Genomic DNA, 24,757 nt, shown 5'->3' with positions numbered 1-24,757 from the left:
ACATTCTCATTCATATCATCGAAATATTATGTGAAGACACAATAAAAGCGAGAGTGCGGGCGAGGTGGAACCCGCGGCTAAGCATAACAACTTCTGAAACTTTATTACAAAATAAGTCCCTAATTGAATGAAGTGAATGTAAACCACGCCTATCTATAGAAGAGAAAACCAGAGTATTCAGACTAGCACAATACATGAACTGCCGCTTCCGACAATAAATAAATAAATAAATAAATAAACTTCTGAAAATAATAATAAAAAAAAATACTTAATCATCACTTCTCGAGTAGCGCAAGGAATCGTTGCGAAAGTGAACAAGGATAGAAGCCTCACGATGACAAAACAGCAAAATCTATCGCTTTCTCTCTGGGAAACAATGCACCAGAAATACTAAAATTGGGTTCCTTATTCCGCTCCACAACAAATCTCAATTTTTCAACAGCACTCAGGTTAGGAGTAATAAATTTGAAGGTATCAAAACTAAACGAGATAGGATCTCCTCTGTGAAGGTTAGCTTATAGTTTATTGCTTGGATTGCAGTTTAGCGTCCCTTTCAGTGCCAAGGCTATATGAGATGTGGAGTGAAGCTAGGCCTGTAGCTAGGAGGGCCAGGGGATCTCAGTCATCCTGTGAACACCTTCAGCCCCTCAGAAACATTCAGTTCTTTGATAGTGTGTACACATAAATGTAAGATGAACTCAAGTTAATCCCCGAAACAATGGACAGTCCCACTGTGTCTTAGTATCTTGGTTACAGGCCTGTTTGTACCTACAGTTTAAGGTGGAGTCCGAACAACCGAAATGTGTTTAATTTTTTTTCAAGGATCTCCAAGCGGGAATTGAACTCGATACACACTTGTCACTAAACCAGTAGGAGTGCACCTTCTCTGTCACGTCACCTGGTCATGTTCTCTGTCACTTTAATAACTATGCAACTGCAACAATAACTAGCAACAAGACATAATGCAAATATTTCTGGTCATCCTAGTGAAGAGACACAAGAGTTTCCTCTGTTTTGGGGATTTTGTTGACTTTGATTGACAGGTGCCGGAGGAATTTCAAGTGTGTACAGAGAATGCTTCTCTCGCAACGGTGGGTTTCAGCTGGATCTTCACTCACGAGATCTCCGCATAAATATTTTCCTTCTTGAATTTAACGCTTAATAATACACGCCTGATATGAGCCTGATCCTTCCGCACAGTCAAATTTCACTCATCACTGAGCTTCGCCAACATATGGCAATCTGAGATATAGTTACGAAAAATGAGTAATTAATATTAAGAATTTTACTACTTTACCTCACAAACCCAATTCTAACGGTTAATACTATAACATTTGCTTTCCTAAGATATTGTAATATGTCTATCTTTACGGTTTCTTTTAATTTCCAAGTAGAAATGGATTAAATGCTTCAGATCACCCAAAGTGTTAATTTTTATCTTTTAAATTAATATTATATTTATGTACGAAATAAATTCATTTTCATGAAAATACGGACAATTTATTAACTACACAGAAGAAATCAGTACGATTATAATCTTAAATCTCCTTTTGACGCAAAAAGTAAAAAACTTTTCCATACAAATCAATGGGCAACATATTCAAGATGGCGGCGGTATTAAATACCCTTAATTCTCTAGTCATTGCTACATATTTGATCTCTCACTACATAGATTTGCTCCTTGATTCTCTGGTCAAAATAAAAGGTATATTACAGCAGATTCCTATGCACCTCGCTCTTTCTATGTATAAGCTGTGGTCACATATCCTATACATGTTAAGGCAGTTTTGTCCATGAGGATACGAAGAATTACGTATTTTTCAAGACTCATAAAGAATATAAACAAATAGTTTTCAATCAGGTTCTGATACATTTATGTTTCATTTTTAAATAAAAAAAAAAGAGAAAACAAACACTAAAATCGAATAATTGTATTGGAACTTCAAATACCTTGGATATGTCAATTTCTTTTCCTGGAATCACGTTTTTCATAAGATCTGATGACATAATTGCCACTTGACCAGGTATAATGCCATACGTTGGAAGTACAGCAAAATCTTCGTGCCCTTCATATAGGTATTTAAGGTTGCTTTCATCCCTCATACTAGCTCCAACTGAAAATAAATATAAACCAATAACTAGAATCAAAATACATTTTAAAAAATTCATATCTAAACATCTACGCGAAAATACTTAGATATTCTTAATACTTGATAAACAAATAAAAAAAAGAGAGAGAAAGAAACAAAACACCTCAAGCTGTCATGCTCACTCCGAATATTTCAAAGCAGGCTAATAAATGTCGCTATCTGTGCTTCCTCCTAACCTGATACCAATATATGTCACTAGCGTGCAGGCAATTTGCAGGCCGATCAAATGCGTGCGGTAAAAACTAGCAATTCACTTTGATCTTGTCAACAAGCCTCTTAGGTATGAGTTTAAAAAATGAAATAAAAAGTTGGTTTTATTCAAAATGTACGATTCAAATATAAAACATAATTCGTAGAAGAGATCCAACAGCGATGTCAACTTCATTTGAAGAAGCTTTGACGTCCGTATAATAAGGACTCTTTGCTAAGAGTCAATATTATACCTAGTCTTACCATAAATACTGTCAAAGAATTTTAAGTACATTGACACAAAATGGTTAGAGATTTTAATATCGTAATAACGTGAGTTAATGGTTGCATTATGAACCAGAATCACCAATAATTATTCAAATTGACCATTATTAGTTTGCACACAGTCCTTAAGTGTTTGTGGCTACTCTTCAATTGCATTACGCAACACATCAACTGAAAAAACTGCAGCTGCCCTCCAAAGAAACCGCTGTAAACTTTCCATATTGAGATATCTCTTCCTGCAAGCCATCTCCTGAAGTTTGGACCACAATTCGTAGTCCAAAGGGTTAGATCCGGAATTGCATAAGGCCAATTTGAAGCGGAAATGAAGTCCGGAACATTTTCCTCCAGCCACTGCTGGGCTGTCCGTGTCTTGTGTGTTGGGGCTGAGTCCTGTTAGAAGCTTCATTTCTGTCCATTGAAGAGGGTGTTGGTGAGATTCTTAAATTGTCTCCCAAGCACTGTCTCTTGGTACACTTTGGCTGACGTTTTGACCTCCTTTTCACAGAAATGAAGCTCCGATATGCCCTCGTAGCTTCACCACGCCATGACTGAGGCAGGATGTTGACCTCTCTGGATCCTTGAAGCTATTTCAGCAGCCTCTCTAGAGGATGTCGCATATTTCCTGTCATTTTGAACTTGAAAGTTTCCTCCACACTGAAAATCTTTTCATCTGTGAAAAGGATTCGATGGTGTCCATTTGCTGTGTAACGGTTAAGTGCTTCGCTTTTAGGAGCCTGTGGCTCTTCAATTCATTTGTCAGGAGACGTCCTTTGCATTGTTTGTAAGCATGGAGTTCCAGGTCCTGCTTAACGTGTGAGACATAGACCTTTTCGATATCTTCAGCTCACGAGCCATAACTGACTCTTTTCTAACTAATTTCGTTTCACACGCGCCGCCACTGCTTAAACAGGTTCCGGTGTTCGTGCTGTGCATGGTTTTTCCTTGCCGCGGGCGATCTTTCATAGTTCCGGTCTCAACAAAGCGCAGGATAGTGCGGTAAACGAATTTATTACTAATTTGCAGCTTTAGGAGGGTTTTGATATCCTCCCTTTGTGATTTGCCCACCTTGTGCAATGCTATTGTTAAACAGCTTGAAAAAATTCCTCCCGAAATCGATTTTAGTTTCAGTGAGTTTGTGTGTTGAATTCAAAGTATTGAACCAACCACTTCGACTGCTTAAACCTTAACACATCATGCAATTTAATAAACCCTAATGCAGATTTATACTTCGTGTTTTCAAATAATACTGCAGCAAACGGTAATGAACCATGTAATTTAATTTATTTTCAAAGGTAGCAGTAGTTTTGATTGTTTACAGGAGACATTAGTAAATAAGAGTGTTTGCCATGCATCTTGGCTGGGTAGTCTAAATCTACCACATGAAAAGAGCCTTCAGGTTGATCTTCCTTCCATTGTATAATATCATACTTATTATATCTCGACGGCATAGGATACCAATGAAAATTATCAACTGGAAGAGTCTCACACACTACATGCGCGTACAAATTATTCATATACTCAGTGTGCGAATTAGATAATCTATATTGGGGGGGGATAAAATTAGGCCAAAGGACATAGTCTGAAGGTTCAAATTTCAAAATGAGACAATAAATGCCTTAGCCCCCATATATTATATATATATATATATAATCAGTGGCGGCGATTGGACGTTAAAAGTGGGGGGGCAAGACTTGACGGAAGGTTGTATAATTAATAGGATACAATCTTTCTTTTTTGTTAAAATACCGTATATCTTATTTCATATTTTATTAAGTAAATTGACAATACCAACACAAGTATGTACTAGCCCTTTGTACTCTTAAACAGAGATTTCATTCCTTGCTCATGAACGTCAAAATTCAAAGCGGCTGATTAATATATTGAATCCTTATAAGAAGTGAAAGTATGCTGAAATTGTGTTGCAATAGGTTAATTTTTGGGTTATTTTCCGTGGCAATTAAAACGCAATTTCTGCAGCTTTCTTAATTCCACGGGAGGATAACCATCACGTACTCACGCAACGGCGAATATTATACAGCACCATTTTTTTCTATGAACCAGTAATACATACAAAAACTTTACATTTCCAAATGAAACTATACACATAAATGGGTTACATCAAAAAAGTGGGGGGGCAACTGCCCCCCTTTGCCCCCCCTAATCGCCGCCCATGTATATAATATGTTTGTGTGTGTGTGTGTGACCTGTAATAAATGAGAGATTTATTAATTTAATAAATCTACCGACAACAACTATGCACATATATATTGTCTGACATACACACACCCCACTAAACCTTTCTGAACGTGTTTTAATGTTGTACTCACTCTTGTCCCCGTAGCTCTCTAAGGTTTATTTAGTTAATAATTTGGCTCGAGCGATAGCCATGATCACAAGCATATGTTAATTTTTCCACTCATATTGAAAGCTTCCACTCTGCATTAATACATACAGGTTGCGAAAAGAAACCTACTTCAGTCTTGTGAAAACCACTAAAATTATCAGTTAAACCGGACTTTTTTTTTTTTTTTAAGAAAATCTAGACATTAGCCTATCAAATAAGAAATGGATTGTTGCTGGTCCCGATTTCTCACATCAAGTTCAAATCGAAGGCCAAATATTTAAAATCTCTCAATTCAAATTTCGAGCTTGTGATTCTACTTCCCGCTAAAGCTGTGCTCATCACGACTTTTTTCTCCAAATATCGATTCCGTGATGGGCACGGAAAGTCAACACTTAAAAATTACTTTACTGTTAGGTTGAAGATGAGTTGATTCACTTTGGGCTACGTTATTCAAATAAAGTAAAACATTACACTGAAGTTTTTCAGACAACATTAATTGCGTGGACAGCAAACTGTAGAGCGAAAAGATGGAAAAATGAAGGGTTAACTTTAAAAAAACCCGCTCCAGTTGAAATGCTTATACAGACACGGACAATGACACGGAGAACCAGTCGTATTAACAAATGCTGAAACAAATCTTGAATTATTCGCTTATTCACCTAAAAATCACCTTCATTAACATGTCTGCTCACTAGGAGCGTATCCCCCAGCGTGTACGTTAACATATACTTACGAGAGAATACCTATATCTCAGATTTTGAGTACAGTTTCAAAAGTTCATTTCCGTAAACTGTAAAAGCAGTGATTACTATGCTAATTATCACAAATTAAATGCAACTTTTGAGTTGCATACACACAACCTACTAGGGAATGAAGACCATGTGCTAACAAAGAGTACACTGGAAAATGAAATAACATGTTATAACAAAAATTAAAATAAGATGATAATCGATACAAATATAGAGGATGAATAAGACATATCCGAACTTCGCCAAGTATGGTAGAAGAAGCTATTTGTTTACTTCTTCTTGGCCAACCGCTAAGAACATTTATAAATCTATATGTTGCTTTGTTATACGCAATTAGTACATTCAAATTCACAAACGATGACGAACTGAAGGGTACGAAGGTACAGTTGCAAGTAACAACCGTAGTCATAATAATATAGTTCTACTAAACAACGTTGAAAATACTGGGTAATTAGGTGGTAAGTAGAAATGACCAAAACTGAACAGTTTACATCGATCATTTCGAAATACAGCTAGAAGATTAAATTTACCAGAAATAACAAAAATCAGTGAAATTTGGAGTTACACTAAGCATTGTTTGAGGGGGAAAGCGAGCATCCCCGGTGGGGATACTTCAGCTGACTTCTTTGGGGGGGAACAAAATGTGATTGAGGGGGAAAATCCCCCTCATCCCCCCCGGTAATTCGCACCTTGCATATACTCGTACATAAGATATGTTATAGGTTTCAGGTTTCTATGGATCAATATGTCTAAATATGGATTATTGGCAAAAGCTTTGCGAAGATTAAGCTGAGTAATGCTACCTTGAATATCTTGTTTAAATACTAAGTACTGATTAACATCTAAAACACAATCCAGTTTTATTTCAGTGAACATTAGAGTGGCATTCAAAGGAAGACAGGGCAGCGTCAATGAATGTGCGGGGTCTAATTTATATTCTTGTATATAAAGTGTTTTGCTGTGAAGAGAATGTCACGCAACAGATACTGATCGTGAAAATCACCAACGGTTTGCATTTTGAACATATTCCACACTTGCAGGACATCTTTTGAATACTCATCGTCAGCATATTCTTTTGGATTGAACTCACCATTGAAAGTACGTTGAGATTGTGGCCTATTTTCCTTGAACCGTACATAGCCATCGAGATAATCATACCAAAATATTCCATTCCGCTTGACTAAATTTAATTTATTTGCACTAAAATAAACAATTGTCATCTTTAAATCGTCCAAACTGCTTACAAGTTTGTTCAGATTGTTCAGCCAAGTTCTCGTACTTTAGCATCTTGGTCAGTCAACATTGACAGAAGTAGGTTCTCAGGATGGCCGTACCACGCATTTCTACGGATTACTGGATGAATTTTCCTGTATTTCGCTTCTATGTGGCGAGAAGTCGTGATGAGGTGCCACAAATGACGAGCTCCTTCTGCACACGATGGATTACGGATCACAGCAAACAAGAGTGGCGCGTAGACCATCATGATGTACTGGACGATGGTTTAAAGTTCATTTGTGGGTTCTTTTGTTCCTACGCACAAACGTAAAACTCTATTTGCTGTAGTTAGCCATCTGGCTTGATGAATTTTACCAGCCTTCATGTGAGCTAACCCAACGGGGCATTCTCCTGAAGAAACCGCTTGGGAGATATTCAGCAAATATTTTTGATCCGTGCTTAATGCATCCTCAGTGAAGTTGAGGTCCCAGTCTACTGGAACGGGCTGAAAATTCTGGAGTGGCAACTCTTTGTAGGTTGGAAGTGCTGATCCTATTGGTTCTCTAAATATATTTGGTCCAGTAGACTTGCCGTCTATAAATTCAATCAAATGTCGAAATGGGAGCTCATTCGTGTGTATCATACAGACGATTCTCTGAAGGGGTTCGTTCAGGAAGACTTCAATATATGCTATCGCAACATTCTTCCAACCAGTGTTGGTAGCAGTACCGTCGCAATCCAAAAAACCAGATCGGACAGGGGGATATTTTGATGAACAAAGAACTTTGTGATAGCAGCCCGTATGCTCTCTCCTCTTCCAGAAGGAGAGACGTGGCCAAGGTAGTTCGATCCTGGCTCCTGTAGCAGTACGTAGTGATCTTCTTTTTTCATTATTCGGTGGTTGATGCCGTCTTTAGTCTCAAGGGTGAGAGTCTGATTCTTTCTTCCGTCGAAGTATAACGCTTTTACTTTGGTCGATTCAAGCGATGTACTTGCCTCAATAACGATGGTGTTTCCTAAGGATTTCTTCTCTCTCCGAATCTTGCTTTTGTCGATCACCTTCTGCTTATGAACTGGGGTAACCAGTCTGATATCTGCTAAAAGCGACGAAGTGATAATTGCGGTCTGATATATTACATCTATATATTGCATTGGAGAATGTCGGTAATCTAACTATCATTTGTTTAGAAGGGCTAGTCTTCTTTCTTTTAAGCGCAGGAAGAAACTCGACAGTGGAAACTGACTCTTCTCCCGATTCATTTTGTAAAGGGACACTATCGTTTTGTCTTCTGTACTAATTTCATTGGGATTTGATTGATTTTTCTGACCTCGATTTTTTCGCAATAAATGTTTGACACGTTTCTGTGTCTCCTTTCTATAAAGTCCTGCCATACCCATCTGTCGGGTGGTTCTCTGGTCAATTAAAAATTAAACCTTCAATTTAGGCACTTTCTCGCAGAAGTGCAAGCAACCGGATCGATGCATTTGCAAGAAGCGATATCAAAGTTTTGTAGGCGAACTCCTGGAATTCTGCAACTTTGGAAGAAGAAAAAACGGGTTTGTCCTTGAACTTTTGCAGCTGACGGATCTTCTTTTGATAATGTGAAATAAACACTATAACACGTTGCTCGCTCAAAATAGCTGCGCCATTGATTGATGCCTTTCCCAAATTTGAGTTACTTTCCTTGCCACTGAATGAGCTAGCACTTTAGCAGAGGGGTCCTTCTGAGATGCTGCTTCCCATTTTGTGTTCTCTCTTTCCTACAAGAATTGCTTAAGAACACCAGAGATTATTGGAAGCTCACTAAAAGTGAATTCCGCAGGGGATCCAATTACAGTATAGACAAAGTTCCTTACATTCAAACGTGACTTCTTCTTAGGTGACATCTTTACGGATACTTGATACTTTATTCACCGAAACCAATTTTGAACAATTAGACACTTTTGTCAACGCAAGACCTCAACAAACTTGCCGCACCATTGGAATGACGAACTGGCACATTCAATGACTGCCGACAAGCACAAGTAGGACGCAATCCTTCAAAACCGCACACAATTACACAGACATTTTCACTTAAACACAATCAGCAACGTAAACAGTTTCCACATGAAACACCACTTTTTCTGTCTAGAAGCAACGCAAAATTACTCCTAATCTCATCTCCAGACACACTAACAAGGAGCAACTTTTTTCTTTTCTCTCGATGCTACTCCACTTTTAATTTTACAACAAACTAGATTTTGGGCGGCTTCATTTTATGCAGTACAGGTGTATTATCGAAAGGAGTCTTTCTACAAAAATAATTACTTGTTATTTTTTTTTCGCGCTACGAACATAAGCTGGGCAACTACCGGTATGTGCCTTATTTGATAACATTCACTCTACTGTAAAGTCTGTTTTTTTCTTCACCTTGATTGCCCCATTTTTTTTTACCTAATTAGCTGTTTATAAGAGACGAAAACTCGATTTTTTTTTACAAAACACTGAATAAAATATATTTGGGGGGTTGTCCAAATTTTAAGAAGCCGGTAGCACCTGAAGGACTTGACCGATCAAGCTGATTTTTTTTTTACGTAAAATATGTACATTTCTACCAAAAATAACTACTAAGGGTAAAATGTTTTCGTAAAAGTAAATATGTATAATTTGTTTTTTTAAAAAATGTATTTCTTAACAAATTTTTGGAACTTTAGGCCGTTAGTGGCACCTAAAGAAATTAATTAATCGACCTGCGATTTTCTATATAACATATAGAGACCATTTCGCAAAAATATTTTGCTAAGGGTAAGCTGATTTCAAAAAAAGTGGAAATTCGATGCAACCTAATGCACATGCGACATGTACATTGCTTGTGCCGAATACCTGTTCATTGCATGTACATTAAGACTGTTATTGTAGTGTGCATCGAACATGTATCTTGCATGTACAGGTGTCAGTGTCAATTCATGTTCATGTGGTATGAACATGTACTATACAGTTCATATTAATCAATTATCATGTGATATACATTACAAATTCGATTTTCTCTTTTCTCTGTCTTACACCTGTTCAGCACCTGTTAAACACCTGTGAAGCACATGCTTTGCAACTCTGTACATACAATGTACACGTGGAAAACAGTGTTCCAATTCCAGAGCATTACAGGCGCCTGTAACACATAGCATGTACAGGTGCCTGTTTCTTTCCCTGGAAAAGTAAATTAAAGAACGTATAGTGCTGAAGAAAATGGTATTTGTTGCAATGTTTTTAATAATTCATCCCTAAGATATAAGGATTTACGATAACGTCTGCAAAGCACTAATTAGTACGCGATGCTCAACAAAAATGGCTGCCACTAACAAACGGGCTGGGATTAAAATTTTTGAAAAACAGCTTTATGCTGGTGACGAGTATGGTGATAGTATATACAAATAAATAAATTGATCAAGCACCAAAAAAATTTAGTTGAGTCACCTTATATGAGTTGGCCCTTCTAAAATATTCCAGAAAGTTCTAGAAATGTCCAGACCGTTACAGGAAATATTCCATAAAGTTCCGGAACGTTCATTTTTTAAAGGTTTCAGAAACTCTAGCACTAGTTGCTTAATACATTGAATATATTTCTTAATGGTTACATATGATTTTCGGAACATCGTCCTCCCCCCCCCCCTCTCTCTCTCTCATTCTCTCTAACAGAATAAAATCCTCTTCCATTATCATTCAGCAGAAATCCGTCGATGATTTATGATTCAGAAAATGAATAATATTACCGAGAGCCAAAACGTCAAATCCCTTCTGTGTACATGTATATTGAAGGATTCAAATACTAACTAAAATTTTCCTTTTATAAGAAATGCATAGAGAAAAAAACAAACGAAAATAGACAAATGCAATAGCCTCTTACCTCCTAACGCATATAAAATTGCATCTCGTTCAGTGTACTGGAAATTTTCTACAACTTGACCCTGTAATATGAAGACTTTCGATTAGAAAAATAAGAATAAGTATACTGCAAAAATTACATTAAACCTACCTTATTAAAATAACGAGAGTTTCACGTCACGGAAATGAAAATTAGTTAGTTCATTTCAACTTTTGCCGACGGTTATAATCATTTCTAGTTGACAAAATCTCAAAAAAAGATAATTTCATCACTACAAAGAATTTATATGAAAACAGTTCCTGTCACAAAATGACTTTGCTACATGAAATCACATTTACTTTCCAGGTCTTTTCATGATATATCTGTGTATTGATGTTTAGTCAATATGTAATTTCCTTAAAACTTCCACATTTAACTGTGCATGTATTCATCGTTTCGTCGTTGATATATTTATCTGGATATTTCACAATCATCTGAATACAGGGAGATCCACGTAATAATTTGCACCGCGAATAAGTCGAAACTGCAAGGTATACTTTTGGTCTTACAAACCTAGACGGCGAAAAAAACTAAGTTCGAAAAAATATACCTTACATTATTACATCCCTCAGATTTGCGCTTACAGGGAAATCTATTTTCTATCCATTCTGCTACAGAGTAACATGACAATTTGGAATGGAAATATTCACTATTTACATGTTGCCGTCAAGTAAATACGTAATTGCCATATATGAAAAGATCATAAAATATGACCGAAAAAAAAGACAAATGAAATCAAAATCTAGTTTACTGGCTGATATCAAAGTCATACTTCTATGGAATATAGATCACCAAAGTAATAATATACACAAATGAACATCTTCTAGAGGGAAGTCTTGAAATCCCTGAGTTTAATGTCCCACGATTATGCCTGTTAAGCTAAGGGAGACGATGATTAAAGCGAGTGAATGGTGGAAGAATGGAAGGAGATACGCACCGCAAAACCGCATATTCCAGAACCCAACCGAATAGAAGTAGAAACCGCTATAAAGAAATTAAAGAAACACAAATCTCAGGGTGTAGATGAAATTCCGGCTGAGTTAATTTTAGCTGGAGACGAAAAATTGTGGAACAAGATACACAAACTCATTCCCTTATCTGGAATAAGGAAGAATTGCCATAAGAGTGGAAAGAATCAATCATTGTTCCAATTCACAAGAAAGGCGACAAAACTGACTGTAATAATTATCGAGGCATTTCTCTTCTGTCAATATTCTATAAAATCCTTTCAAATATTCTATTAGCAAGATTGAGCCCATACGCAGATGAAATTATTGGAGATTATCAGTGCGGATTTAGACGAAATCGATCAACTATCGACCAAATATTTACCATTCGCCAAATACTCGAAAAAAAAGTGGGAATACAATATCCCGATACATCAACTATTTATTGATTTTAGAAAGGCGTACGACTCGGTTAGGACAGAAACATTATACAACATTCTTACAGAACTTGGAATACCGAGAAAGCTAATTAGATTAATTAAGATATGTTTAAATGAATCCCGAAGTAAAGTCCGGGTAGGAAAATTTTTGCCTACGAGCTTTCACGTCGAAAATGGCCTGAAACAAAGAGATGTGTTGCCGCCATTATTATTTAACTTTGTTCTGAAATACGCTATAAGGAAAATCAAAGATAGCAACCAGGGCCCAGAGTTGAACGGTATTCACCTGGTTATGGCATATGATGATGATGTAAATTTAATAGGGGATGGTAGGAGAACAATAGAAAGAAATGCAGAGATCTTATTAAACGCTTGCAGGAACATGGGTTTAGAAGTAACTGCAGAGAAAACTAAATACATGGAAGTGCGTCGGGACCGTAATACGACAAATTATGGATGCGTTAAAATATTAAATAATATTTTTGATAAAGTGGATAGTTTCAAATATCTAGGATCAATATTAACAGACGAAAATCATATTCACGAAGAAATTAAATATCGACTAAAAGCACGGAATTCGTGTTACTATTCGGTTCAAAATCTCTTGTCGTCGCGAATTCTGTCGAGGAATTTGAAGCTTAAAATATACAAAACGATAATCATGCCTGTTGTTCTGTACGGTTGCGAAACATGGTCGCTTACTCTGAGGGAAGAACATAGACTGAAAATATTTGAGAACAAGATCCTGAGACGAATATTCGGACCCAAGAGGAACGGGAATGGGGAATGGCGGAAACTTCATAACGAGGAACTACATGATTTATACGGTTTACCGAACATTGTTAGGGTCATCAAGTCTAGGAGGCTTAGGCGGGCAGGTCATGTAGCTAGAATCGAAGAAAGTAGAAACGCTTTCAAAGTCCTGATTGGGAGACCAATCGGAAAACGACCATCAGGAAGACCTAGGCGCAGATGGGAGGACAATATTAAGATGGATTTCGCAGAGATAGGAATACAAAGTAGAAATTGGGTCCAAATGGCTAAGGATAGAAGTCAGTGGAGAGCTTTTGTGAATTCGGCATTGAACTTCCGGGTTCCATAGGCCATAGTTAGTTAGTAAGTTAGAATGGTGGAAGAATTGGTGGCATAAGAAAGTGGGAGAAAACGGAAGTATCCCGAGAAAATCTACGAGCATGATGTTGTCCACAACAAACTTACTTGGTCGGGGATCGAATCAGGGACCCCACGCACCACAGGCTCTCCCACTGAGCCACTGTGCTTCCCTAGAGTGAAGTCTTCTTGGTGTGGTAATTGGCATAACGAAGTTGCTTGCAGAACGGCATTTTAGCATAGGTTTAAGTCCTATTTACGAAAAATCTTTATTTTTTTAAAAAAAATTATCATTATGTAAGAAAAAAAATCTAAAAACACGAAATGCCTAAGCAACAGCAGCAATTTCTAGAGACATAACATCATTGTTTTTCTCCTGTGGTCTAAGACTTCTACTGCAAAATACAACTGCGTGTATTTCATTATTCTCATCTTCTTGTAATAAACAAGCACCAAGCCCGTCATAAGCTGCATCTACCTGTAAAAAGGTTTTACGCGTGGTGTGAAAGGGCGCTAAAACAGGTGCAAATGCAATGCATTTTTTCAACATTTGAAAACTTTTTTCACATTGCTCGTCCCAATAAAATTTCGCTCGTTTTTTCAATAATCCCTGAAGAGGTAATGTTATGTTACTATAATTCCTTATGTGCTTTCGTAAGTATACAGTAAGCCCTAAAAATGGCTTCATTTTTTTAATTGTTGTAGGACGGGGAAATCTTTCACAGCATTAAGTAAATGCGGCGCAATTTGTATTTCACGCTCGGATACAAGATGTCCCAAAATCAATGATTCATTATAAAATAACTGAGTTTTCTTAACTCCTAACCTCACATTAGCTCTACGAAGTCTCTTAAATACTTCTTCCATTGTATTGAGCATGGAGGAAAAGTCCTTAGAATAAAATATGAAATCGTCCACAAACGTGGAAAGTTCAGAGGCAGAAATACCTGCAGTTATCATAGCTACTAAGCGGCACATCACTGAGGAAGAAATACACAATCCCTGGGACATGCAATTGCACTCCCAACTACCAATATTAGGAATGCTAAAAGCTGTTTTAGGTTTAGAACTCTCCGTCAGTTCAATGTTAAAAAATCCAGAATTTAAATCAAGAACACTGAACCATTTGCAACCTGCTAAATTCGAAAATATTTGCTTCTTGGACGGTATTGCAAAATTCTCATTTTTTCGCACAATTCGATTCAAAAATCGAAAATCAGATATAAATCGATAACCACCTTGAGCTTTCTTTACAAGAACAGGATTATTTAATCCTGAAGACCTGGACCTACGTATCACACCCTGAGATTCTAATTTTTCTAATTCATCTCTCATTTGATCTAACCAAATGCAACGGAACAGGATACTGCTTTACATTAACAATAGTGCCATCAGTTGGAATATCACACTTAATAAGACTAGTAACACCTGTGCAAGTTTGGTATTTAAAAATTAGGTTCAAAATTGTGTCCTTTTGAGACTGAGACAAAACCGGATTCACATTTAACAAAGAAGGATTATAGCGCTCCTGGTGATACTCTATACGCTTTCTAAGGTCTTCTTTCTCAGTCGCTTAACTCACTTTCCCAGTCCAGTGCCTTTTCGCCTTCTCCATTTTCCTCAAATATTTTACAAACAAAGTCACAAGGCGATGCATAACCAATAACTATATTCTTCTTTAGAACTACATTGTGAGGATTTATATTTATAATGGGAATCAGTCTATTCTGATTTGGCAACAATGCATTGGGAAAAAAATATTGCGCTTTAACAACAAATCTACGTTTGGTTCAAAACACGAATATTCCTCTACATTCTGAACATAGGAACAAAAGTACGTGTGTGAGGTAAAAGTTTTGTTTTGACCTTTAATGCTAATTGAGGCCGTCCTTGCATATTGACTTTTGACAAAATACTATCTGGCAAAACATACTGTATTTTCTGAGAATTTGAAAAATTTGATTTGGGAGGTTTATCATATCTATACAATGTCAAGTCGGAAAAAGATGTAATCAACTGGAGTTCGGGTCGCTGTTCGGGCGGACATTTATTTGTAACTGCCCGGAGTTCGGGTCACTGTTTGGGCTGCCGTTTATTTGTAACCACTTTGTGTAATCTGGTCGCTGTTCGTGGTTCGTGGTTCGTGGTCCTACCAATAAGTATTCTCCTGAGACTGGAACTTACCTGGACAGGACGATGAAGGACCTCTCCAAGAAGAGTTACAAACTGTTCCCAAATCACTCGTCGGTCTCAATGATGAGATGAGCATTAGGCGCCGAGAGGTTCGGGTGTCTCGTCTCGAAAACCTCACGGACGATCAGACGGTCATCCAGACCATAACGCACACAAACATCACTCATACAAACAACGAAAACACACTGGATTAAATGACACTATACTTATTTATTAGGACACTATCATATATATATATATATATATATATATATATATATATATATATATATATATATATATATATATAGCGAAGAGGAATGAACACAACACTAATCACGGAAATCACACTTTGCCTTTTCAGTGCACGATAGCCCTTTAAATATATAAGATTATAATTCGGATTTCACTGTAAATGCTTCTCCCATTGACGCACTTGGGGGATTAGCACTGGGGAAAAGTTGTCTGGATCGTCCCACGATGAATCCAGTTGCTGCGCCAACAACCCTGCAGCGTAAAGATGAGTCTTCAGCAAATTAAACAAGAAATCCTCCAAAGTAGAATGCTGATGTTGGAGGGCGCGTATATAACTTTTTAGCGCACTAGGTTTGTGAACCTGGGACTTCACTAGTTGGGGCTAGCCGTAAGAAAACGTCCTTCGCCGGGTAATAGCTTGTGCCCCTTAACACACAATCGTACTTGGTTCCCAACGCAACGTGCGTGGTGGCTACGTACAGTATCGGAGTCAAACTCCCTGAGCACCAAAGCTCAAGGTACGGGTTGCAATGGTCAACTAAAAGTGTTGGCAGTTCATTCCATAAATCACTCAGTTAACTCACCTATATGCACATACAAACAGAATACGGAAAACAATTTATGTTAATTTTAGTCAACTGCCTATAATGCACTAGACACGGCGATAACTCTGGAGTAAGAAAGTACAGATAACGAGCTACGAAACAACGCAGTTGGTGCCACTTTGGTCACTGGAACATCTGGTCGGCCCGTATTTTTCTAATCTATGGCAATATTTCCATAAGCGATTAAAGAAAACACTTAATTCAGTTCCAAATAACTATAGAATATATACTGTGCATATAATAAGTCAGGGAGAAACACTGAAATGTTCTCACTAAAAGCAATGTTTTAAATACCGTATATATATGAGAAAACGATGAAAGACTTCTTTGTCCAATTGTGTGGGAAAGAAGCAATTCCCACCGAAGAAAGAACTTATATGCGTCGCAGAATAAAGTATAAATCGAAAATAATGATCACTGTCTTTACGAAATATACAGGGTGTCCACAAAAAAATCCTTCTATAACCTGGTGGTGGTTATAAAGAAATGGAGGCATTTTGATGACTCAGAAAATCAATGCCCAATAAAGGTTTAGAATTCAAAGATATAATTCTAAAACAATGAACGTAAGACTTTCAAAAATATTACTTCCTTTGAAATAATTTTAGCACCAGACACCCCTATGAGATTGCTAGTAATTTTTACACGTTTCACGTTTTCTGGAACCAAATGCTCAGGCCAAACCGAAATCATGGCTGCAGTATCAATTACTAAGTCCTGTTGCATTCCATTAACTTTAGCTGTAATAAGACATAACCTTGATTATACTCTTATGGGGATTTGATGCTTTTGAATATCTACCAGATCCCCCCTTCGATCCGTACATGATTCTTGTTTAAATTTTGCTTAGGAGCTCGACAAAATCTAGCAATGTGGTTTATTCCTTTGTGAGCCCTACATGAGCCCTTTGTACGAATCAGAATTATTTTGACCTGTGTTCTGGTTACTGGCTGAACTACCTTGTGCTTCGTTCTCCCGGTTAAAATAATTCTGAGTTTGTGGCTTTTTCTTCTTGTAATTATTGTTATATTTTTTCTTATCCTTATTCAAGAGCTGACACAAGATTCTGCATATTTTCGCACACTTTCTCAATATCCGTTTGGGAATTAGAGGTGCTAACTTCACTCTTGCTCGTCTCATTATGGCTTTTAGCTAAAGCTTGTTTAACCTTCCCTAATTCTTTAGAAAGTTTCTGTATTTCATTATTATGAAAAGAATTTGGAGCTAGTACTGGCGGTTCATAAGTAGGTGGTAAATGATACGAAGAAAGAAATGAAGAATCATACTGCATCTGCGGAAATGAATGAGAATTCCCCTGTACATGAGGGAACATTGGTGTCTGACCAGACATCCACGAGCTACCAGGAAAACTGTAAGGTCTTCCCTGCGGAATGAAGGGATTTTGTGCATAAGCATTAATTTCTTGCTGTTCTTCCCTAATACGTTCACTTAACATTGTTTCTTTTCGATCTACACTGTTCAGCTGCTTTATTAATTCGTCCACTGAGCCAAAATGCTTCTCGGCAACTACACATGTATTTGGACCTAAGACCATCTATAATATGCATAATTGTCTGCTGAACGGTAGCAGTGGGCAAATACAACGCGACTAATCTGGCTTTTTGAATGGCATACATTTATGGAAATTCACTAATAGATTGCTTAGCCCTACATAATGTGTCTTCTACTGTTAAAGGCGAAGATATACCTCTGAAGGTAGAAATCATGTCTTTCTTTACATCATCATAAGATTTTCCATCATATGTACTTTCCTTCTTATAATTTAAGAACCAATCAAAAGCTAAATCTGGCAAACAAGTAGGCAAAACCTCTTTTAGCTTGTCATTACTCCATTTATAATATCTTCCGGCGTTTTCTAACTGTTCAAAAAATAAATCTACTTTATGAGTCTCATAACCTGTATAAGAAGGAATTTTCACCAACTGTCCTATACACTCCATAAAATTATTCCGATTTTCACTAGTCATTTTGCTACGTTGTGATTCTAATTGCCTACGAAGTTGCCCCCTCGTACGTACGCCACTAAAGACCTCCGTGGTTATTGAAACAGAATTTTCCGCTAATACACACAAAAGGAAGTTTCAACTCAGCATATTCATAATAGCGTTGGCAAATGAGGCCTTTAATACAAAGCAAAAGAAGAATTCATTACTACGCATACAAGAAAGAAAAAAAAAAAGAGGGGAAAAAACAACGAATATTACTCGAAAACAACACGACATACGAGACAGTTCAAACAGCAGATGCTGATTCGTCAAAAACAAAAGAAAATAAGAATAACCTATACAACAACCTTCACAATGCCAATCATGAAATGGATTCTAAATAAATTCATATTTTATTCTAACAAAGTTGAGTATTTTAAGCATTCCTAAATAATGGGGAAAAAATCAGAAGAGAAAAAATAAATAAATAAGTGCTTGAGACCAGCATTCCACCATACTTATTTGAGATCGTAACAAGTCCTATGCGAGAGTAGTAAGAAATTGTGGATGCACTGATGAACTAACATTTGATCGAATTAAATGAATAGATTCAAGTTTATACTTTTTATATACGAATTTATTCCCTTCCTATTGACAAATAAAGTCTATTGGTCTAAGATGAAAGTCATATTATACTCAGAGAGACTTTGTGTACATACATACCTCTTTTCCTGTTCATACCGGGACCACTACTTCTTCTTTTGTAGGATGTCTTTCACTCCGGATCACCAAGACGACGGAAAGAGGTTCTAATGAGAATCCACCTTAGCCTTACTGTAGTCTGGATTTCATTCAGAAGTCACTTCCTAGGTTCAATTCAGCAGTTTTCTATCATTGAACCCGGCAGTATACTAAAGAATGCGGAATACAGACAGGGTGGTATGATCAGGATAGAGCAATGTACTCATAGAAAATACAGTAAAACTGCAATGGATCGTTCTCTCCAAGGGGGCCGCGGTGGCTCAGTGGTAGAGCGATCACCTCTGGTGCTTGGGGTCCCGGGTTCGATCCCAGCCCCCGCCAAGTGAACCTTGTGGTGGACAAACACCATGTGCGTGGGTTTCCTAGGGGGTTCTCCCGTTTCCTCCCACTTTCTTCATTCCACCATTTCATTCATTACTCATCATCACCGTCTCCTTTAGCCTAACCGGCATAATCGTGGGACGTAAAACTCAAAGATTTAATTTCATTTATTTTCGTTCTCTCCAAGTATGATACAAACAATATATATCTTGCCTTCAAGAGAAAATCATGAACAATTTGCCATCCATGTTTATATACTGTATATACACTATATATATATTAGGGATGGCCAATTCCGGAATTTTTACTTTCCGGAATCCGGAAAGTAAAATCGGAAAATTCCGGAATTCGGAAAAATTCCGGATTTCGGAAAAATTCCGGAATTCGGAAAAATTATTTTTTCTTTTTGTAATCCTAAGAATTTTGTTCAAATGCAAACGAACAAATTTCCTTTCTGTAATCCTCAGAATGTATGATGCAAGTTAAGCTGAAACTTACATCCTAAAGTATACACTACTCAATCTTCCCATGGCTAATGAGATGTAGTCCAAAAGTACGATGTACTCCTAATATTTAACTTTTGTTTTACTGTGATATTGCCCAGAGGTAAGACATATACCACACTGAGATAAACAACTTGACATAATGAAGATGTTATCATACGTAGTTTTCCAGAAAATCGTGAGAAACGAATTTTTATGAAGTTAAAATATGCGTCGCTTGTTGCCAGTGTGATGCAGTTGATAACTTTTATGCTGGAATAGTCTTCTTCTTCTTCTTCTTCTTCTTCTTCTTCTTCTTATTATTATTATTATTATTATTATTATTATTATTATTAATCGTTTATGTACTGTAAAAGAAAAATATGAACCGTTAACTAGTAGATTTTGTCTGCTGTTTTTTGATATCTTCTAACAGTAATAACAAACTGCTTGTAAATACGCAATGATTATCAAGGACAATGGCATATTAATATAAGGACTACTCTGCAGACTAGCAATAAACAATAGTTGCAAAAAAAAAATAAATAAATAAATAAATAAATAAAATAAAAAGTAACTAACTTGGCCATGTCAGAATGTTCGCGAGAATATAGGGACGCATTGAGACTCTAGCAAAGAGCGTTGTATTATTATTACTCAAAGGGCCGTACGATAGAGGTATTAACGCTAATGTCAATGGCACTAATGAGCACTTACTTGCTCTAACGGTTAACCTCATTTTTGAGATGATTCTTAGAAGTGGGCGTGTTGGCATGCAGTTAGAAGACTTATATCCATTATTTAAAAAGCACACGTTATCTGTGGAGTACTAACGATTTGCGTCACTATCGAACACTAACATAGCACTAGCGACGTTTAAAGTCGAAATTGGAGTCTGACATAAGTGGCTTGTCAACTTCACGGACATTATATTTTCCTTGAATGCGAGAATTTTGCGCCCGAGAAATTTGCGCCCTACCACAAAAATAGGAAAAAATGCGCTCGCAATATATTTGCACTGGGATGTTTGCGCCCTACCCCCAAAAAAGGGGAAAATGCGCCGGCTATATATTTGCACTGGGATGTTAGCGCCCTACAATTCAACTTATTGTGTATTGTGTAATTGTGTAAATACAACATTTTTTATTGTGTAAAGTAACTTCCACTCACACTTGAACTAGGCTTGCCTCTCATCGTCTCAGTGAGTTACTCCATCCGTTATAATATTCCGAACAAATGAAAAAAAAAAAAAAATAGAATTTTAGTTCACTAAAGGGCAATCCATACAAATACAATTTTTCATTATACTACAAAATTTACAATAAAAGTATAAATGACTGATATATAATTATTTATTAATATAATCAAAGAGTATAATTTAATCTACAAAAGGCTGTTTGGCTCTACCCAGATATCTCTGTTCACAATCCTTGCGAGTTGTTTGGCTTTTTAGGACACAAAATATAGAAAAGAAAATGTAAAGTGAATGTAAAATCAGTTCAGTAATACGGTGTATTATCAAGAAAACTATGTACAGTGTGTTTACTTGCTGGAATTACACTTCAAACACACAATTGCGTTCAGTCGTTCTCTCAGAAAAAATGTTCCGGGGGGCACACTTAGTATTCCGGAGGGGGTCATTGCTGGTACTATTCTATTCATTATTATATTATAGACGTATTATTTTGGTCTTCTCCGAGGGGGCACTCTGAGAGCTCTGGGGAGGCCAGTGTTCCCCCAAAATCATCTCTGGAAGAAGCAGTGATTGCGTTGATCCGTTGTGTTTTTTGGCTTATATTGAAGTTTATTCTCCCCTTATATAGCCACAATGAAAATAAATCACAAATGGCATGGTTGTGGGGGGAGGATTGTTTATGCTGTAATGTCAGCCCCTCCGAGCACATGCGTAAGCTCCAATAGGTTCTTTTATTTCGCAGGGCTCAAACTTCCCGGTGGAGGTACATCGCAGGCGCAATTTTCCCTGTTCTTGAGGTAGGGCGCAAATTTCCCAGATGCAAAATTCTCGACACCGTTCGAATGACCTCGGAAGACTATATCTTTTTCAATACTTTTTTATATTTTTTTACTCGAGATTTCTTCACAGCTTCTTATTAAAATACTTACTAATATATCCTCATTTTATTGTCCTAACCAATCAATATGGGTATGTTGTCAGTAAAATATTTAGATTGATCGAGCCTCTGGTGTGTAACCATAGTATTTCATATCATCCCTCCATTAGAAATCTTGGCTAAACGAACCAATATATGTTGCCAATAAAATAGTTTAGAATGATTGAGCCCCTGGTAAATAACCACAGTATTTCGTGACAGACCCCCCCCCCCTTCCTATTACCATATTCTAGCTACGTGCCTGACTCAGCTAATTCTCTACATTCTTTGCCAAGCACACATTTTCTAAAGCGGAAAATGCTCTCTAAATATCTAAGCTCATTATTTTCAGCAGATGCACAAATTGGGTAACATTCTATCTACATGAATGTTATATATATGTCGATTACTGGAAACCGCTTCTCGCTATCTATTACCATATTTACTATATAATGATTAACGTTAAAACCGGAAATGGTTGATTTGTACCGCTTCCGGTTTGAATATTACATTCATCAGGGAACTCGATTCTTAACTATTGACTCTTTACCTCGTGGCCAAAATTGATGGTAATCCATCAGATAGTTCTTGAGACTGTTTGTTTCACTGACGGACAGAATGAATATATGGCTATAGAGTTTTTTGATAAACTAAATTCGTTAATGAGTGATGATGGAACACATATAAGAAAGGGAACCAAGAGTAGGCCTACTACCGGAAAAAATTTCGAACACAAAATTAGCCATCGAAAACCCACATGTCCTGGGTTAGAATACCATAAATGAAAACTCTACCACTGAGTCATCAATCACCCGCTTATTAGTTTTATTAATTATTATATTAATATAAATTAATGAATGCCTGCTTATGTTAATTATTGAACAATTACATTGTATACTTCGTAAAGTCAAAAATTGTAAATTTGTATTTACTGTACATACAGTGAGCGCAGAAAGTGTTCGTACACCTATGCTATTGAAACGAGAATGCCTGCGAAAAAGAAACAGAAAATTTAAGAAGTGTAATAACACACACAATATGAATAATGAAAACTAAGCTTTATGAATATATCAATAAAGAACCACAAAAACAAGTTTAATGGTCAGAAAGTAAATAAATTCCGTAGAAAGTGTATAGAGTAGACGCAAAAAGAGATCGTACACCTGACGTACGAATACGAAACAAAGATACCACAACTGGAATTCACTAGTATTCACCTGAGTATACACCTCCTTATAGTATGACGAATAACAGAATGAGTTTAGTTGTGAATAGGAGTGAAAAAACTGCACGGTGGGCTGTCAAAATGGGAAGCAACCAAACAGAAACAAATGAGGAAACAAGAAAAGTAATTATTAAATTGCATAAGAAAGGTAAGTCTTTGAGAAAGATAGCAAACCTTGCAGACAGGCCTCGTTCAACAGTACAAACAATAATTGCGATGTATAATGTTTCTATCACTGTGCGAAAAAAAAAAAAAAAAAAAAAAAAAAACTGGAAGACCAAGATTGTTGAGTGAACAAGATAAACGTTACATTATTAGGGAAAGAAAAAAGGTTCCGAAAAGTAGTGCTGTGCAATTGGCAACGGATCTGGAAACACGCGGTGTATCAGCCAGTACAGTGCGGAATATTTGCAGGGTATCATGGTCGGATAGCCAGGAAAATGTTATGGGTGAACAAGACAAATCGTATAAAGAGACTAAAGTTTGAAAAAGAGTATAAAGATAAGGGATCAGGCTTCTTTCTGGAATAGGATCATATTTTCGGACGAAAGTAAATTTAATCTTATCGAATCCAATGGGAGGCGTATGGTATGGCGCAAGGTGAATACATTGATGAATCCTCAAAATCTCGTCCCTAAAGTAAGACACGGAGGAGGGTCCGTGCTCGTCTGGGGTTGTATGAGTGCCTCAGGAGTGGGTCGTCTCCACTTTATCGATGGAGTGATGATCCACAAAGTGTATATTAACATATTAAAGGAAAATCTCCATACTAGTGCGCAGAAAACAATTTATTGTTCAACAAGGCAACAACTCCAAACATACAGCGGAAAATACTCGATTGTGGCTACTCTATAATACCTTGAAACAGCTTCGCACACCTCCCCAATCCCCAGACATGAACCCCATAGAACATCTATGGTCTGTTCTGGAGACAAGAATCAGAAGGCACAGCTTCTCTACTAAAGAAGGCCTGAGAAAAGCTATTCAAGAAGAATGGGACATAATCAGTCCCGAAGCTACAGAACTACGAACTACTACAGGTGAAATCAATGCCACGAAGACTACAGACAATCATTAACGCACAGGGTAATCCCACAAAATATTAAATAACGTAATATACTTTATAAGCATTAATTCAATCAGAAGTGTACGGTGACTTTTTGCGTTTACAAAAAAGGAATTCTCTCTTTTCTTCTGAACAAAACAGTGATTGTCTTTGTTTGCCCTTTCTCCTGTATATAGAAATAAAATGTATGAATGTGTAGTCTTAATTCTGGTTATATATATATTTTCCACCTCCCGTTCTCATGCTAGCTGTTTCCAATATAAAGTATGCACGGTGTACGAACACTTTCTGCGCTCACTGTAGGTATGTTGACAATAAGCGAATGTTATTAGAATATTTGTTGAGATTTCTTTTCCTTCACTGCGATTCGCCTGGTTAAAAAGTAATTTGCAGTGCTTTGGAGCAGCTGCAGGTGGGAACGCGATAATGTTTGAGACATACCGGCGACTTTTTTGTGTGTGAAAATAAGACCTTCCTCATA

At 37.0% G+C, this 24,757-nt stretch overlaps 1 protein-coding gene across 4 annotated transcripts in view; it reads right to left on the bottom strand.

Annotated features, from left to right (window-relative positions):
• Positions 1–24,757, bottom strand: part of Mfe2 (peroxisomal Multifunctional enzyme type 2) — a 638,089-nt gene that overhangs the window by 281,214 nt on the left and 332,118 nt on the right. For all 4 annotated transcript variants that reach the window (XM_081748535.1, XM_081748534.1, XM_081748536.1 and 1 more), the window contains exons 10-11: positions 10,817–10,877; positions 1,951–2,114 (exon numbers count right to left, since the gene is read on the bottom strand). In XM_081748535.1, coding sequence (XP_081604661.1) covers positions 1,951–2,114; positions 10,817–10,877 — 225 coding nt within the window. The remainder of the gene's footprint in view (positions 1–1,950; positions 2,115–10,816; positions 10,878–24,757) is intronic.

The sequence above is a fragment of the Thermobia domestica genome, chromosome 2, assembly GCF_964235325.1.
Source record: "Thermobia domestica chromosome 2, izTheDome1.hap1.1, whole genome shotgun sequence".
NCBI classification, from domain to species: Eukaryota; Metazoa; Arthropoda; class Insecta; order Zygentoma; family Lepismatidae; genus Thermobia; species Thermobia domestica.
The sequence above is the reverse complement of the archived record's forward strand: the minus strand, read 5'-3'. Positions and strand labels throughout refer to the sequence as shown.